This window comes from Scyliorhinus torazame, chromosome 2, assembly GCF_047496885.1.
Source record: "Scyliorhinus torazame isolate Kashiwa2021f chromosome 2, sScyTor2.1, whole genome shotgun sequence".
In the NCBI taxonomy this organism is placed as follows: Eukaryota; Metazoa; Chordata; class Chondrichthyes; order Carcharhiniformes; family Scyliorhinidae; genus Scyliorhinus; species Scyliorhinus torazame.
The window spans coordinates 82,295,981-82,315,184 of NC_092708.1; the positions used below are offsets into that span (position 1 = coordinate 82,295,981).

The 19,204-nt window shown below is 47.1% G+C and overlaps 1 protein-coding gene across 1 annotated transcript in view; it reads right to left on the reverse strand.

Moving 5' to 3' along the window:
• parp9 (poly(ADP-ribose) polymerase family member 9) overlaps positions 1-19,204 on the reverse strand; it is a 148,800-nt gene that overhangs the window by 17,668 nt on the left and 111,928 nt on the right. Inside the window, exon 10 of the mRNA XM_072473177.1 lies at positions 7,076-7,639. Coding sequence (XP_072329278.1) covers positions 7,076-7,639 — 564 coding nt within the window. The remainder of the gene's footprint in view (positions 1-7,075; positions 7,640-19,204) is intronic.

The following is a 19,204-nucleotide window of genomic DNA, read 5'->3' on the forward strand; positions in this document are numbered from 1 at the left end:
ACACTCAATCCCCAGCCTCCGTATTTTCTGCAATAGCCTACCGTGGGGAACCTTATCAAACGCTTTACTGAAATCCATATACACCACATCAACTGCTCTACCCTCGTCTACCTGTTCAGTCACCTTCTCAAAGAACTCAATAAGGCTTGTGAGGCATGACCTACCCTTCACAAAGCCATGCTGACTATCCCTAATCATATTATTCCTATCTAAATGATTATAAATCTTGTCTCTTATAATCCCCTCCAAGACTTTACCCACAACAGACGTGAGGCTCACCGGTCTATAGTTGCCGGGGTTGTCTCTACTCCCCTTCTTGAACAAAGGGACCACATTTGCTATCCTCCAGTCCTCTGGCACTATTCCTGTAGCCAATGATGACATAAAAATCAAAGCCAAAGGCCCAGCAATCTCTTCCCTGGCTTCCCAGATAATCCCATCAGGCCCCGGGGACTTATCTATTTTCAGCCTGTCCAGAATTGCCAACACCTCTTCCCTACGTACCTCAATGCCATCTATTCTAATAGCCTGGGTCTCAGCATTCTCCTCCACAACATTCTCTTTTTCCTGAGTGAATACTGACGAACAATATTCATTTAGTATCTCGTCTACCTCTTCAGACTCCACAACAACTTCCCATCCCTGTCCTTGACTGGCCCTACTTTTACCCTAGTCATTCTTTTATTCCTGACATACCTATAGAAAGCTTTTGGGTTTTCCTTGATCCTACCTGCCAAATACTTCTCATGTCCCCTCCTTGCTCGTCTTAGCTCTCCTCTTTAGATCCTTCCTCGCTACCTTGTAACTATCAAGCGCCCCAACTGAAACTTCACACCTCATCTTCACATAGGCCTCCTTCTTCCTCTTGACAAGAGATTCCACTTCTTTGGTAAACCACGGTTCCCTCGCTCAACGCCTTCCTCCCTGCCTGACCGGTACGTACTTATCAAGAACACGCAGTAGCTGTTCCTTGAACAAGCTCCACATATCCAGTGTGCCCAACACTTGCAGCCTACTTCTCCAACCGATCCCCCCCAAGTCATGTCTAATGGCATCATAATTGCCCTTCCCCCAGCTATAACTCTTGCCCTGCGGGGTATACTTATCCCTTTCCATCACTAACGTAAACGTTACCGAATTGTGGTCACTGTCCCCAAAGTGCTCACCTACCTCCAAATCTAACACCTGGCCTGGTTCATTACCCAAAAATCCAATGTGGCCTCTCGTCTTGTTGGCCTGTCAACATATTGTGTCAGGAAACCCTCCTGCACACATTGTACAAAAAACGACCCATCTAATGTACTTGAACTATATATTTTCCAGTCAATATTTGGAAAGTTAAAGTCTCCCATAATAACTACCCTGTTACTTTCGCTCTTATCCAGAATCATCTTCGCCATCCTTTCCTCCACATCCCTAGAACTATTTGGAGGCCTATAGAAAACTCCCAACAGGGTGACCTCTCCTTTCCTGTTTCTAACCTCAGCCCATACTACCTCGGAAGAAGAGTCCCCATCTAGCATCCTCTCCGCCACCGTAATACTGTTTTTGACTAGCAGCGCCACACCTCCCCCTCTTTTGCCTCCTTCTCTGTGCTTACTAAAACACCTAAACCCCGGAACCTGCAACAACCATTCCTGTCCCTGCTCTATCCATGACTCCGAAATGGCCACAACATCGAAGTCCCAGGTACCAACCCATGCTGCCAGTTCCCCTACCTTATTTCGTATACTCCTGGCATTGAAGTAGACACACTTCAAACCACCTACCTGAACACTGGCCCCCTCCTGCGAAGTCAAATCTGTGCTCCTGACCTCTATACTCTCAATCTCTCGTACCCTAAAACTACAATCCAGGTTCCCATGCCCCTACTGCATTAGTTTAAACCCCCCCAAAGGGCACTAACAAATCTCCCCCCCAGGATATTTGTGCCCCTCAGGTTCAGATGTAGACCATCCTGTCTGTAGAGGTCCCACCTTCCCCAGAAAGAGCCCCAGTTATCCAGAAATCTGAATCCCTCCCGCCTGCACCATCCCTGTAGCCAAGTGTTTAATTGCTCTCTCTCCCTATTCCTCATCTCATTATCACGTGGCATGGGCAACAACCCAGAGATAACAACTCTGTTTGTTCTCGTTCTGAGCTTCCATCCTAGCTCCCTGAAAGCCTGCCTGACATCCTTGTCCCATTTCCTACCTATGTCGTTAGTGCCAATGTGGACCACGACTTGGGGCTGCTCCCCCTCCCCCTTAAGGACCCGGAAAACACGATCCGAGACATCACGTACCCTTGCACCTGGGAGGCAACATACCAAACGTGAGTCTCTCTCGCTCCCACAAAATCTCCTATCTGTGCCCCTGACTATCGAGTCCCCAATTACTAATGCTCTGCTCCTCTCCCCCCTTCCCTTCTGAGCAACAGGGACAGACTCCGTGCCAGAGGCCCGTACCCCATGGCTTACCCCTGGTAAGTCCCCCCCCCCCCACAAGTATCCAAAGTTTTATACTTGTTACTCAGGGGAACGACCCTCTTACAGTTACCCATCTATCTCCAATCTTTGGTGTAACTAATTCCCTGAAGCTGCTATCTATGACCCCCTCTGCCTCCCGAATGATCCGAAGTTCATCCAACTCCAGCTCCAGTTCCCTAACTTGGTCTTGGAGGAGCTGGAGATGGCTGCACTTCCAGCAGGTAAAATCATCAGGCATCCCTCACCTCAAACATCCTGCAGGAGGAACATTGCACTCCCTTCCCTGCCATCCCTCTAACTTCCAACCAAGATCTGGTAAATAAAAACATTTTTAAAAAATAAAATAATAATAATAATATAATATGGCACTTACCTCACACCAATGACTTTTTTCTTAGGTTAGAGGAGGAGGGCGGGTGGGAGACACTACACGTGCAGTGTCTCGGGTTTCCCCTCCACCAGAATTTATTGGTTGGGGGGGGGGCCTTCCCAGAAGTCCGCGGGGCGAACTTCCGGTTCCCGCCTTATATTAAAAAAACAGAAAAGAAGAACAGAAACGGGACCAGGTAAGTGTTTTTAAAGTAAATACTCAACTCCCAGAAGTCCCTTGCGCACCGCTCCCGCCGAAATCCAAAGGGCTGCTCCTGCAAAGGTAAGGGTTTTTAAAGTAAATACTCACCTCCCAGAAGTCCCTTGATTTTTAAAAGCACAAGTGAACCGCGCCGTCGGGAACTCGGCCCATTGGAGGCGGAGGATCGCAGAGGCCCCGGAGAATACCGGGTCGGGCCCGCTAATGATATGCAAATGGTGTCTATTGTAGATGCGCTCTGGAATCCAATGATGCCGCTGTTGAGGTGCTGGAGCATTCCAACTTGGTGGCACATCGCTACCTGCCGCGATTTCGGCTTCGGAACAGATTCTCTTCCCAATCGCCTTTCCCGATTTCGGCGTCAGCCAAGGAGAATCATGCCCAATAAATAAATATTTCTTTAGCGCCTTTCATGACTTCAGGACAACTCAGAGTGCCTCACTGCTTTTTCAAGTATTGTCACTGCTATAAAGTGAAAAATATGCTGGCAGACCACTTTATGCACTGCAAGCTCCCATTGGATCTTTTACATTCATCTGAGAGGGTAGATGTGGTCTCGGATTAACATCTCACCTGAAGACTGGCACCACAGACAGTGTAGCACTCTTTCAATACTGCAAGCCAATCTGCTGAACTCTCTGGCGTGGGACTTGAACCCATAGCCTACAGAACTCCAGAGAAAGAAATGCTCTAATGTCCATGCTGTCAAGGGTACACCTGAACTACCTACTGCTGCAGCAGCTCTGGACTGCCTGGCTGAGATAGCAGAGCGAGGGCAAGTGGCCATGGTGGGGGGCGGTGAAGTGAGGGAGAAGGTGCTGGGGCTGCAGATGAAATGTGGTTGTTCTGTTATGTAGCCGAGTGGCTCATTTAAATATGCAGATCTAGATCTCGCCCAGTCAGGGAGAGATCCAGATCATGATGTCTCACCAGACTTCATTAAATCTCGCAAGACATTTGAAGCTTGCAAATCTCGCAAAAGGCCTCTCATGGGATTTAACACCAAGTCGGGTGCAACGAGGCAACTAAATCGTGCCCGTAGAGTAAAAAAGCAAGGAAGTTATGATAACACTAGCTGGCCTTGACTGAGGTATTGGCTGGAAATTTCCAGCCGGTCCCGCCGCAGTGCACTGGTTTCCCAGTGGTGAGGGGTTGATTCAACGGGAAACCCCATTGACAATGGCAGGAGCAGAAGGTTGAGGATCCAGTTGCAGATGGAGGAGCCAAGTCCTAGGTTTTGGAGCTTTGATATGAGATTGGCTGGGATTTTGGTGTTGAAGGCAGAGCTATAGTGAATAAATAGGAGTCTGATGAAGGAGTCCTTGTGGTTGAGATGCTCTAGGGATGAGTGTAGGGCCAGGGAGATGGCGTCTGCTGTGGGCCGGTTGCGACGGTATGCGAATTGCAGTGGATCTAGGCGTTCTGGGAGTATGGAGTTGATGCGCTTTATGACCAACCTCTCGAAGCACTTCATTACGATTGATGTCAGGGCCACCAGACGGTAGTCATTGAGCCTGGTTCTTAGGGTTGTAATCCAATTGCAATGAACATTAGAGGATATATACGCTTCAGGAGAGATAGATGGAAATGTAAAAGTGGTGGGGGAGTAGCATTACTGGTTAAGGATAATATTATAGCCGTACTGCGGGAGGACACCACGGAAGGCTCATGCAATGAGGCAATCTGGGTAGAGCTCAGGAACAGGAAGGGGGCAATCACAATGTTGGGGGTTTATTACATGCCCCCAAACTGCCAGCAAGAAATAGAGGAGCAGATAGGTAGAGAGATTTTGGATAGGTGCAAAAGTAGCAGGGTTGTTGTAGTAGGGGATTTTAATTTCCCCTATATTGACTGGGACTCACTTAATGCTAGGGGTTTGGATGGGGCAGAGGTAAATTATTGGAGAGAATTCTCAGGGACAGGATTTATACCCATTTGGAAACAAATGGACTCATTAGCGATAGACAGCATGGTTTTGTGAAGGGGAGGTCGTGCCTCACTAACTTGATCAAGTTTTTTTGAGGTGATAAAGGTGATTGATGAGGAGAGGGCAGTGGATGCTGTTTACATGGACTTCAGTAAAGCCTTTGACAAGGTGACTCATAAGACAATAAGACCATAAGACACAGAAGCAGAATTAGGCCACTCGACCCATCGAGTCTGCTCCGCCATTCAATCATAGCTGATATTTTTCTCATCCCCATTCTCCTGCCTTCTCCCCATAGCCCCTGATCCCCTTATTAATCAAGAGCTTATCTATCTCTGTCTCAAAGACACTCAGTTATTTGACCTCCACATCCTTCTGCGGCAAGGAGTTCCACAGATTCACCACCCTCTGGCTGAAGAAATTCCTCCTCATCTCTGTTTAAAGGATTGTCCCTGTGGTCTGAGATTTTGTCCTCTGCTACCAGTTTTTCCGACAAGTGGCCACATCCTATCCACGGCAACTCTATCCAGGTCTCGCAGTACCTTATAAGTTTCAATTAAACCCCCCCCTCATCCTTCTAAACACCTACAAGTACAGACGCAGAGTCCTCAACATTTTCTAATACAACAAGCTCTTCATTCCAGGGATCATTCTTGTGAACCTCCTCTGGTCCCTTTCCAAGGCCAGCACATCCTTCCTTAGATATGGGGCCCAAAACTGCTCATAATACTTCAAATGGGGACTGACCAGGGCCTTATATAGCCTCAGAAGTACATCCCTGGTCTTGTATTCTAGCCCTCTCGACATGAATGCTAACATTGCATTAGCCTTCCTAACTGCCCACTGAACCTGTATATTAACCTTAAGAGAACCGTGAACAAGGACTAGCAAGTCCCTTTGTGCTTCTGATTTCCTGAGCATCTCCCCAGTTCTGGTAGCGATCACTACCAGATAGGCGCTCGTGACTATCGACTTGTACCAGCTTTTTAATCCCGCAGGCTCAGAACCAATTCGAGAGACCATTCATTTCCCTGACCTGGTGGGCCATTTCCAAAGTTAAGTATTGGCCTTTAGTGGTAGGTAGTAGTCTAGAAGTAGGATTATTGCATAAGTATTAATTGCTGTATATAATAAATGAGCGTTGATTTAACTCTTACTAAGCGGTGTGTTGCATTATTCATCATTACTTGGATTTGAACCACGTGGTGGTATCAGAAAGATACCTGGCGACTCATGAGCAAAGGTGACAGAATAAGAATAAAGTAAACTAAGGCTAAAACGAGCAACATTAATTAAACCTGTCTCGTTATACACTACTAGAACCAAAATAGCCTCACTCTGGTGGATCCACAACATTTTCTGTGGGATTTTCCATCAGCGGGATCCTCTGCTATGCCGGCAGCGCACACACGCACGCGGGTTTCATGACAGTGTGGGGTGGCCACAATGGGAAACCCCATTGGCTGGCTGCGGAAACGGAGAATCCGCTGCTGGCGGGGGTGGGCCGCGCCGGAAAGAGGCTGGCGGGACGGAGAATCCCTCCCATTGTTCGAGAAAACTGTGCCGAATACACTGTATGAATTCTCTTTCATGGCTACCTCTACGTGGATTTTCCCAATCCATGTGAAGATTAGAGTCACCCATGATTAAAGTAGTGTCAAGGCCTTGAAGTGCATGAAGAAGAGATTTACTTGAATGTACCCATGACGAGGGACTTCAAAATCATGAGTGGCTCTGAAAGAGCAAACAGAGAAAAATGTTCCAGTAGCAGAAGAGTCAGTACCCGAGGACACAGATTGGCAAAAACACAGATTACTGTATCTGGAATGGACTGTCTGAAACGTTCATGGGGAAAGAACAGCGTAAGGAGATTCATTTGAGTGATCTACCACAGAGCTGATACTGCCAAGCTGAGCCCCATGATCTCCATCTGTGCTGCATCGTTTTATGATTCTACAACTTTGTCACAAAGCCACATACAGTTATAGCATTAAAAATAAACTAATGCAAGTTAAAATATTGGAGTTCTGATGGTGAAATAATGAAATATATTAAACACTAGTTGTGGAACAAATCTTAACATTTTACTCACTGAGCCTTTCAACTTTGAATTCTTCCCGCTGATCATTCAACGCCATAAATCGTTTTAAACATATTGCTTGCTGAGTACCATCCACTTCAAAGCTCACAAGCGTTGTCTTGTTCAGGAAGGCCTTCTCTAAAGTGAAGCTTTCAGTGGGACCATAGCGATATCTCTCACCCTCACATATGTAGACCCATTGTACAAGGAATTGCAGATGTTTGGCTTCGAGTGCCTGTACCATTTCCTCCTGCAAGTCACAAAGTAAGCTTTCTACATGAAGTGCTACTTCCAATATCTGAAAATGAGGTCCACTTAGTTCAATGAATGTCCCAATTTCATTCACTATCTTGAGCATTTGTATTTGGTTCTTTGTTTGAAGGGCCATTATGGCTTCATTTTCAGCTACAGTAAAGTAATTGATGCTTTTATTTGCTATGATGATCTGTTCTTGTGGTGTTAAAATGAAATCATTGATCCAAAACTGAGCACATTCCAGAAAGGAATAATCTTGACCACAAACTTTGATGAGTATCTCTGTTTTTTCCTCCTCTTCAAGACTGAAAGTCACGGTATCTACATGTACAATAGAAAATAACATCAAAAAAGCAGGATGTTTGATGTTGGAGCGCTTGAATTTGACATTTTCTATTTTAAAAAATGTTTTTATTATGGTTTTTCTTTTTATGCAAATCAAAGATGAAATTGAAAATACACAGAAACTATATACATCGGTTACAATTCACATTTTTATACAAGTGCCCAGCTTTAACTTGGCCTCCTAATCCCAACTCCCCCTTTCTTCCGGATCCCCCTCTCTTCCTTGCAAAATCAGCGTGTCTTCTTTGTTTATTGGACATCAAACCTGGACCTGCTGGCGGAGTGTAGTATTGCATACGCTGCTTCGTGTGAGGTTGTTCATGTGGGGTATGATTTGGTTTTGTGCCTCGTTGTTACCTCCCTCACTCCTTCTTTCACCCCCCCTCTCCCTTTTACTCCCCTCTCTCTTCCAGTTTGCGTCTGTGGTTCTTCTGTGGATCACCCCTCCCCCTGGCTTATTGGCTGCTGGCTACAAACAGGTCTTTGAACAGGTTGGTGAATGGCCTCCACGTCTTGTGGAAGCCCTCTTCCAAACCCGGATAGTGAATTTGATTTTCTCCATTTGGAGAAATTCCGATAGTTCGGACAGCCAGTTCGTATCTTTGGAGGGTGCTGCCAATCGCCAGCTGAGCAGGATTCTTTGGCAGGAAATTAGGAAGGCAAAGGTTAGGGCGCCATAAAGATTTCTGGCTGTTCTGATACCCTGAAGACTGCAACTTTTGGGCATGGCTCCATCCTCATCCCTACAACCTTGGACATCGCCTCAGAGAAGTTTGTCTAACACTCGATAAGTCTAGGGCATGACCAGACCATGTAGGCGTGGTTGGTCAGGCCCCCCTGGCACCGATCACTTTTGTCCTCCACCTCTGGGAAGAACCTGATTGTTCGGGTTCTGGTTAAGTGTGCTCTGTGTACCACTTTCAGCTGCATTAGGCCTTATGCAAGTGGAGGTGAAGTTGACCCTGTGCAGTGCTTCGCTCCAGAGTCCCCACCCAATTTCAAACCATAGGTCTTGCTCCTATTCATCTCATGTCTCATACAGTGGAGACCGTGCCTTTCCTAGTAGTTGCCCATATAGGACCCCACCGTTTTCCCTCCCTAGGTTGTCCGCATCCATTAGATCCTCTAATAATGATTGTTGCAGCACCTGTGGGTATATCTTTGTTACCTGACGTAGGAAGTTTTTAATTTGCATGTATCTTAATAGGTTTCCCCCGGTCAGTTGGAACTTCTCTGTCAGTTACTCTATGTTATCAGGCTGTCGCCTGTCTAGAAGTCCCTAACTGTCAGTGTCCCCCATCCTGTCTCCACCTTTTGAAGGTGGGGTCCTATTTGGCTGGTGTGAACCTGTGGTTGTTAAAGATGGGGACCTTGATGGACATTTCGGTTAGACCGAAGTACTGTCTTAGCTATCACCACTGGGCTCGTTGAGTGCTTAGTCGCTGGAGCTGGGAGCGCTGGCATGGCCAGGGCCCAGACCCCTCCTTCGTTCTTACCCATTTAAAAAAAATATCTTTATTGTTTTTTTCCAATTTCTAAGAGTAATAGCTCATGTGTATCTGGTATTTACAAACAAGTTTGTGTCTTATTTACAAGAGTTACATGAGGTCCCTCCACCACTCCACTCCCCTTCCCTCGTTGGTAATTCAGTTTCCCTCTTAGTGTTGCCAGCTGCCGGAGTGCCCCGTATTGTGATCTGCTTCTTTCTGCTGGGGCATTTTAGTTTTTATTGTTGTAGGGAGGACCTGCGTGGCCCTTCCCCATCCTCCCTTTGTCCCCGTGCTTCATTTTGTGCTTCCCTTGGGTTCCCTTCCCTCCCCTTCCCCCTCTGTCCCTTTCTTTTGTGCATGCCTTCCCTTGTCTTGCTCCCTCTCATCCCCCACACCCTTCCCAGTCGCTGCTGGCCTCAAACAGGTCTTGCTATAGGCTGATGAATTGCCCCCACGCTTTGTGGAAGCCCTCGTCCGACACTCGGATGGTGCACTTGATCTTCTCCAAGTGGAGAAATTCCAACAAGTCTGTCCGCCAGTCTGCAGCTGTGGGTGGTGCTGCTGATCGCCAGTCGAGCAGGATTCTCCACTGTGTGATTAGGGAAGAAAAGCCAGGGCTTTGGCCCTTTTCCCCATATGAAGCTCTGGCTGGTCGGATACTCAAAGACTGTCACTCTAGGACACGGCTCCACTCTCACCCCCACAACCTTGGACATCGCCTCGAAGAAGGCTGTCCAGAACCCGACAATTCTGGGGCAGGCCCAGACATGTGGGCGTGGTTGGCTGGCCCTCTCTGGCACCTTTCACATTTATCCTCCATCTCCAGGAAGAACCTGCTCATTCAGGTTCCAGTGAGGTAGGCTCTGTGCACCACTTTGAACTGCATGAGGCTTAGCGTAGCGCATAAAGAGGTGGAATTGGCCCTACTCAGTGCTTTGCTCCAGAGTCACCAACCCACTTCCGTCGTCAATTCGTCCTCCCATTTCCGTCTAGCTTCTTCCAGTGGTAGTCTTGCCCTGTCCAACAGTATATGTTCCCACAGTTACCCCTCTCCTTACTATCTGTGTTAATTAGTCACTCTAGTAGAGTGTCTCTCAGGGCCCTGGGGTACTTTGCCGTCTCCTTGTGGAGAAAGTGTTTAATTTGGAGGTGCCTGAGCTCTTGTCCTGTCGGCAGGTCCAAGTGTTCAGTCAGTTCATCCAAGGTCGCAAATCTGTCTCCTATCTAGAGGTCCCTAACTGCTAGTGTCCCCCCGTCCTGCCTCCATTTTTTAAAGGTGACGTCAAGCATGGCTGGCGGGAATTTGTGGTTATCGCAGATGGGGGCCATGGAGGGCATCTTGGTTAGACCAAGATACTGCCTCACTTGGTTCCATGTCTTCAGTGTGACTACCACCACTGGGCTGGATGTGTACTTTGATGGGGGGGGTGGGGGGGGGGGGGGGGGGGGGAGTGCTGTCGTGGCGAGGGCTCAGATGGTTGTTCCCTTGCAGAAGGACTCCTCAAGCTTCACCCATTCCATGTTCAGTTCTCATATCCATCCCCTCACACTCTCAGCTGTGGCGGCCCAGTTGTACGCCTCCGGTTCCTTTATCCATGCCTTTACTCTTTCTGCTGTTGCTGCCTAGTGTTAATAATGCAGGTTTCGGAGGGCTAGGCCCCCGATGCTTCTTGTTCTTTGCAGGATTTTTGGAGATCCTTGGGTTCTTCCCCATCCCCCACCCACACACAAACATCATGATCACTTTTTTCACTGAGTTGAAAAAGGCCTTGGGGATGTAGATCGGTATGGATCTGAACAGGAAGAGGAACCTGGGTAGTTCTTCTCGATCGTCTGCACCCACCCCGCCAGGGAGAGTGGGAGTGTGGTCTTTTTTAACTTCTTCCACCAGGCTGGTCAGGTTCCACTTGTGGACTCCTGTCCAGTCATGGGCGATTTGGATCCCCAGGTAGCGGAATTTGTTTTGGGCCTGTTTAAATGGCATTCCCTCCAACTCTGCCCCTTCCCCTTGCGGATTCACCGGGAAGATCTCACTTTTGCTCAAGTTGTGTTTGTAGCCCGAGAAGGTTCCAAACTCTTTCAAGAACACCATGATTCCCTCCATGCTGTTTTGTGGGTCCACGACGTAGAGGAGCAGTTCATCTGCACAGAGTGAGACTCTGTGCTCTCTGTCTCCTCTCTGGATCTCCTTCCAATTGTTAGCTGCTCTGAGGGCGATCGCTAGTGGCTCGATCGCTCGGGCGAACAGCAGCGGGGACGAAGAACATTCCTCCCTGTGCTTCTGTGCAGCTGGAAATACTTGGAGCTGGTGATGTTTGTCTATATGCTTGCCATGGGAGTGCTATACAGGGGTTTCACCCAGACGGTAAACCCTGTTCAAAAGTCGAACCGTTCCAGTACCTCAATGAGGTTGTAGCCACCTGAGTTGGCCACTTCCCGACTTAAAATGGAGAACCGCAAAGGCTGAAGGGAAATTCAGCCAACACAGGCAAAAAACTAGCAGGTGCAAGTTCACTGTGTATTAGACTCTGCAGAAACCCAGACAGCATTGATACAAGCAGCCATCTGCATAGTAATGTAGCAGCCATCTACATAGTAATGAGCGATCCCCGGGAACAATCGAAACATTTTAAGGTAAACAAGGCCAAGCCAGACTCCTCGGCGCCAGCAGGAGCCAACACAAAAGAGGTTAACGGACACTTAAAGACCGCCCAATGATCAGGGAACCGCTCCAGCATTGGGGACATCGAACCAAGTGATTGGAACGAAATCCAATCACTTGAAACCAGGTATGGGGTCCGCCCCGAAGGGCGGGAAGCCCCTGGGGACTATAAAGTAAAGCCCCCAAGTTCAAATCGTCCTTCTTGACAGGATCACTCAGCAACACGATGAGAGTGAACTGTCCATCAGCCTCCAAGCAAGTAAGTCTCAAGTCAACGCTCGCTCCGAGATAGGCGCTCCTAGCTACCAGTCCATACCAGCTTTTGAATCCTGCAGACTCAGAACCCGAACGAAAGGCCATTTGTTCCCCTGACCTGGTGGGCCAGTCCGAGGCTAAGTATAGGCCTGTTAGTGATAGAAATAGCCTAGAAAGTAGAGTTTATGCATGAGTAGCGATTTACTGTGTATAATAAATGTGTATTGATTTGAATCTTACTAATTGGTGTGTTGAGTTATTGATCATTACTTGAACTTGAACCTCGTGGCGGTCTCATAAAGATACCTGGCGACTCTAGAGCAAAGGGTATAAAACAGAGCCAATTGAACCAACCAAAAGTTAGCAACATATTACTGGCGACATCCTGACGGGACCCGATCTAGAAGTGGCTTAACCACTCCGGGAGAACCCAAAAATTTGAATTAGAAATCCAATTGGGAACAGAAAAACCATAAGTGTTCAAGCAGTTCTGATCAATCCTCATAATTCGGAAGTGTGTTAATGCATGCGTAACTAACAGGGCGATAAGGTAAACTGATAGATTTTTGTTGCGACAAAACTGTCGGGAGTTTGTATTCCGGAAAATAGCGAAAGCTGTACCCGTAATTACAGCACCGCCTTAATACCCCTGTCCCAAATTTTAAGAGAAGTATTCAGAGGGGAAAGATGGCAATGCAGGCAATGCAACGCCTCATGAACCCCGACGAATTTGTGGTCGCAGCGACCAACAGTAGAGTAGGACAGTGTCCCGTTTGGGAAGAGGAAATCAGAAAGTACCTCAAAGGGAAAGGATGACCCCTTTGGAGCGAATTCTGTGAAAATGAGGAAACAGGTCCCTGGAGTATAGGACATACTTGGTGGGAGAACCTGAGCGAAATCCATAAGAAAAGCTTGGGAAAAGCTCGCAGACCAAGCAGGCCAGCAGCACGGTTCAATTCCCGTACCAGCCTCCCCGAACAGGTGCCGGAATGTGGCGACTAGGGGCTTTTCACAGTAACTTCATTGAAGCCTACTTGTGACAATAAGTGATTTTCAACAGTGGCCCAATTACGGGACGCATGCGATAAAATCAAACCGTTCCTCCAAACCTCAGACCCCCACCACTTCTTTGCAGAGTAAAGCAGCAGGCGACCATGTACGGCCTGGATGAGCGAGAGCACGTGAAGCTCACCATTTTGAATTTAGACCCTTCGGTCGTAGCTGCCCGTCCCGACCCACAGAATGTAGGAGGAGGCACCCTTGCAGAAATGCATACCGCGATCCTAGACGCGATCGGGTATAACAGGGGTGACCCCGTAGAAGGCCTCAATAAGTGCAGGCAAAAGAAAGCCGCGCACCCCACAGCGTTTGCTGGACGCTTGTGGATCCAGTTCGCAGCAGTTTTCGGAGACTTAGACCGTGCCCATTTGTCCCCAGACGACATGGCCAAATGGACCCGCACCCTTATCTTCCATGTCACAGAGACAGGACAGAAAGCCTGTACAAATTATGACCCCTCAGAGGAAGCCCAGAATGAGAAATGGGTTTTAAAAAGATTGTCCCGCTCCTGGGAGCAATCTGTTCAAAACAAACCCACAAATAAAAGTCCCGAAGAACAGCAGGCAGATGCAGACATACACACAGTTAAGGCACACCAGAACCCCGCATGGGTAAATTAAGGCAGGAACAGCCCCCCACAAAAGCCACAGGAGTGTTACAACATTATTGAAAAATTCTTAACAAACATATTTTTTTTAAATAAAAACTGAATACTTTGCATCAGTATTCACCAAAGAGAAGGAATTGGTGGATATTTAGTCTGGAGAAGGGTGTGTAGATAGCCTGGGTCACATTGAGATCCAAAAAGACGAGGTGTTGGACGTCTTGAAAAATATTAAGGTAGATAAGTCCCCAGGGCCTCATGGGATCTACCCCAGAATACTGAAGGAGGCTAGAGCGGAAATTGCTGAGGCCTTGACAGAAATCTTTGGATCCTCACTGTCTTCAGATGATGTCCCGGAGGACTGGAGAATAGCCAATGTTGTTCCTCTGTTTAAGAAGGGTAGCAAGGATAGTCCAGGAAACTACAGGCCGGTGAGCCTTACGGCAGTGGTAGGGAAATTACTGGAGAGAATTCTTCGAGACAGGATCTACTCCCATTTGGAAGCAAATGGACGTATTAGTGAAAGGGAGCATGGTTTTGTGAAGGGGAGGTCGTGTCTCACTAACTTGATAGAGTTTTTCGAGGAGGTCACTAAGATGATTGATGCAGGTAGGGCAGTAGATGTTGTCTATATGGACTTCAGTAAGGCCTTTGACAAGGTCCCTTATGGTAGACTAGTACAAAAGGTGAAGTCACATGGGATCAGGGGTGAGCTGGCAAGGTGGATACAGAACTAGCTAGGTCATAGAAGGCAGAGAGTAGCAATGGAAGGATGCTTTTCTAATTGGCGGGCTGTGACTAGTGGTGTTCCGCAGGGATCAGTGCTGGGACCTTTGCTGTTTGTAGTATATATAAATGATTTGGAGGAACAGGTAACTGGTCTGATTAGTAAGTTTGCAGACGACACAAAGGTTGGTGGAATTGCAGATAGCGATGAGGACTGTCAGAGGATACAGCAGGATTTAGATTGTCTGGAGACTTGGGCGGAGGGATGGCAGATGGAGTTTAATCCGGACAAATGTGAGGTCATGCATTTTGGGAGATCTAATCCAGGTAGGGAATATACAGTGAATGGTAGAACCCTCAAAAGTATTGAAAGTCAGAGAGATCTAGGTGTACAGGTCCACAGGTCACTGAAAGGGGCAACACAGGTGGAGAAGGTAGTCAAGAAGGCATACGGCATGCTTGCCTTCATTGGCCGGGGCATTGAGTATAAGAATTGGCAAGTCATGTTGCAGCTGTATAGAACCTTGGTTAGGCCACACTTGGAGTATAGTGTTCAATTCTGGTCGCCACACTACCAGAAAGATGTGGAGGCTTTAGAGAGGGTGCAGAAGAGATTTACCAGAATGTTGCCTGGTATGGAGGGCATTAGCTATGAGGAGCGGTTGAATAAACTCGGTTTGTTCTCACTGGAGCGATGGAGGTTGAGGGGCGACCTGATAGAGGTCTACAAAATTATGAGGGGCATAGATAGAGTGGATCGTCAGAGGCTCTTTCCCAAGGTAGAGGGGTCAATTACTAGGGGGCATAGGTTTAAGGTGAGAGGGGCAAGGTTTAAAGGAGATGTACGAGGCAAGTTTTTTACACAGAGGGTAGTGGGTGCCTGGAACTCGCTGCCGGAGGAGGTGGTGGAAGCAGGGACGATAGTGACATTTAAGGAGCATCTTGACAAATACATGAATAGGATGGGAATAGAGGGATACGGACCCAGGAAGTGTAGAAGATTGTACTTTAGTCGGGCAGCATGGTCGGCACGGGCTTGGAGGGCTGAAGGGTCTGTTCCTGTGCTGTACTTTTCTTTGTTCTTTGTTCTTTGAACCCCGGTCGCGAACTGTGTTGCTTGCGTCATGGGGCGGAGAATCCAGGCCAATGAATAAACAATTAACACAATGGCCAATTCTGATGTTTCTAAATTAATAGAACTTTCATTGAGCTAAAATGAGACAAGCTAAAATCTTGATCTGGAGAGGAAAATAATTGAGACAGTGATGAATTCATGAGTGAACGATACCAGATGACATAAAGCCAAAGAGAGGGCAGCACGGTGGTGCAGTGGGTTAGCACTGCTGCCTCACGGTGCTGAGGTTCCAGGTTTGATCCCGGCTCTGGGTCACTGTCCGTGTGGAGTTTGCACATTCTCCCGTGTTTGCGTGGGTTTCGCCCCCACAGCCCAAAGATGCGCAGGGTAGGTGGATTGGCTACGCTAAATTGCCCCTTAATTGGATAAAATGAATTGGACACTCTAAAAAATTTATTTTTTTAAAAAACTAATGCCAAAAGATGTGGCCTTATGGTATGGGCTCAAATTCAATTATAACTTTTGTGGGTAAATTTATGAGAATAAAACAATCCCTCCCTCAATGTCAGTAAAACTAAGGAGCTGAGCATTGACTTCAGGAAGTGAAGTATTGTACACACCCCTGTCAGCATCAACGGGGCCGAGGTGAGATGGTTGACAGCTACAAACTCCGAGGTGTGCACATCACCAAAAATCTGTCCTGGTCCACCCACGTCAACCCTACGACGAAGAAAGCACAACAGCGCCTATACTTCCTCAGGAAACTAATGAAAATCGGCATATCCACATTGATTCTTCCCAATTTTTACAGATGCACCATAGAAAGCATCCTATCTGGCTGTATCGCAGCCTGATATGGCAACTGCTCAGCCCAAGACCGCAAGAAACTTCAGAGAGTCATGGACAGCACCCAGTCCATCACGTAAACCCACTTCCCATCCATTGACCCTGTTTGCACCTCCCACTGTCTTTGGGAAGCGGGCAGCATTAACCCACCCAGGTTATTCTCTCTTCCAACGTCTTCCATCGGGCAGAAGATACAAAAGTCTTCGTGTGAGCCTTGGTACACGTGACAATAAATCTAAATAGAACCACAAAAAGTTATAGCGCACAAAAAGGCATTTAGCCCATTGTGTCTGCACCAGCTAGAAAAAGTTGCCACCCATTTTAATCCCAACTTCCAACAACTGGTCCATAGCCTTACAGGCTACAGCACGTCTGGTGCAGATCCAGGTACCTTAAAATAACTTGAGTGTTTCTGCCTCAACCATAAATCCGGATGCCAGTCATCTGACACCCTGTGAGTGAAAAATGTTTTCCATATGTCCTCTCTAATTCTTCTAACAAACATCTTAAATCTATTCACCCCCCCCCCAGTAATTAGTCCTTCAGCTTTGGGAAATAAATCTTTCCCGTCAACTCTATCTAGGCCCCTCATAATTTTGTACACCTCAAACAGGTCATCCCTCCGCCTCCTCTGTTATAAGGAAAACAACCCTAGCCTATCCAGTCTTTCATTGTAGCTGCAATTTTCAAGCCCTGACAACGTTCTTGTAAATCTCCTCTGTACACTCTCCACAGCAATTATATCCTTCCTGTAATATGATGACCATAACTGTACATAAAATTTCAGCTGTGGCCTAACCAGCATTTTACACAATTCCAGCATTACATCCCATGACCCCGCCAGCTGAATCTTTTTTAAAATAAATTTAGAGTAACCCAATTCATTTTTTCCAATTAAGGGACAATTTAACGTGGCCAATCCACCTACCCTATACATCTTTGGGCTGTGGGGGCGAAACCCACGCAAACACGGGGAGAATGTGCAAACTCCACATGGACAGTGACCCAGAGCCGGGATCGAACCTGGACCTCAGCGCCATGAGGCAACAGGGCTAACCCACTGCGCCACCGTGCTGCCCCAGCCAGCTGTATCAATGGTGGTTGGAGAGACCCAAAAACTCGTTTCAGACCAATTACAGTAGGAGCTTCTGATGCTGTCCACCATGGCAGATTGGGAATCCTGCTGGAGGCTGACATGAAACCGGTTTGCAGCATGCTAATTGGATGCAGATGAAGGCCCAGCCATGTCTGATTTGCTATGCCATCATAAAAACTAGGAGCAGGATTAGGCAATTCAGCCCTTCGAGCCTGCTCCACCATTCAATACAATCACGGCTGAGCTCACCTCGGCCTCAACTCCACATTCCTGCCCATTCTCCATAATTCTTCAACACATCACTAATTAAAAATCTGTCTATCTCCTCCTTAAAATTCTCAGTGTCCTGGCATCCACCATACTCTGGGGTAGTGAATTCCACAGATTCATTACCCTTTGAGAGAAGTAATTTCTCATCATTAAATCCGCCCCACTATTCAACAGAGGAGGGAGAGAGTAAACAGGAAATTCTGGGCTAGGTAACCTGATATCAATAAAGAAAAAATACTGAAATCTATTATCAACAGTGTGGTAATTGAGAGATAGGAACTGAGGGAGATCAATATTAGTAGAGAAATGGTGCTGGGCAAGTTGATGGGATTGAAGGCAAATAAATCCCCAGGACCTGATAATCTGCATCCCAGAGTGCTTAAAGAGGTGGCTCTGGAAATAGTGGACACATTGGTGGTCATCTTCCAGCATTCTATAGACTCTGGAACAGTCCCTGCAGATTGGAGGGTAGCTAATGTCACTCCAATATTCAAAAAGGGAGGTAGAAAGAAAACAGGGAATTATAGACCAGTAAGCCTAACATCGGTAGTGGGGAAAATTCTTGAATCCATTATCAAGGACTTTATCGCAGAACATTTAGAAAGCAGAGGCAGGATCAGTCAGAGTCTGCATGGATTTATAAAGGGGAAATCATGCTTGACAAATCTGTTGGAAATCTTTGAAGATATACCTAGTACAGTTGACAAGGGGGAGTCAGTCGATGTGGTATATTTGGACTTTCAGAAAGTGTTTGACAAAGTCCTGCATAAGAGATTATTGCGCAAGATTAAAGCGCTTGGGATTGGGAGAAGTGTATTGAGGTAGATAGAAAACTGGTTGGCAGAAAGGAAACAAAGAGTAGGAATTAATGGGTCCTTTTCAAATTGGCAGGCAGTAACTAGTGGGGTGCCACAGGGATCAGTGCTGGGACCCCAACTATTCACAATATATATTAATGATTTAGATGAGGGAACAAAATGTAACATCACAAAGTTTGCAGATGATACCAAGTTGGGTGAGAGGGTGAACTGTGACGAGGATGCAAAGATCCTACAGCATGATCTGGACTGGTTGGGCGAGTGGAAAAATCAATGGCATATGCAGTATAATTTGGATAAGTGTGAGGTTATTTACTTTGGAAGCAAAAACAGGAAGGCAGATTACCAGTCACTGAAGGTAAGCATGCAGGTTCAGCAGGCGGTAAAGAAGGCTAATGGTATGTTGGCCTTCATTGCAAGAGGTTTCGAGTACAGGAGCAGGGATGTGTTATTGCAATTACATAGGGCCTTAGTGAGGCCATACCTAGAATATTGTGTGCAGTTTTGGTCTCCTTTTCTGAGGAAGGATGTTCTTGCTCTTGAGAGAGTGCAGCGAAGGTTCACCAGACTGATTCCAGGGATGGCGAGACTGTCATATGAGGAGAAATTGACTAGGTTATGATTGTTCTCGCTGGAGTTC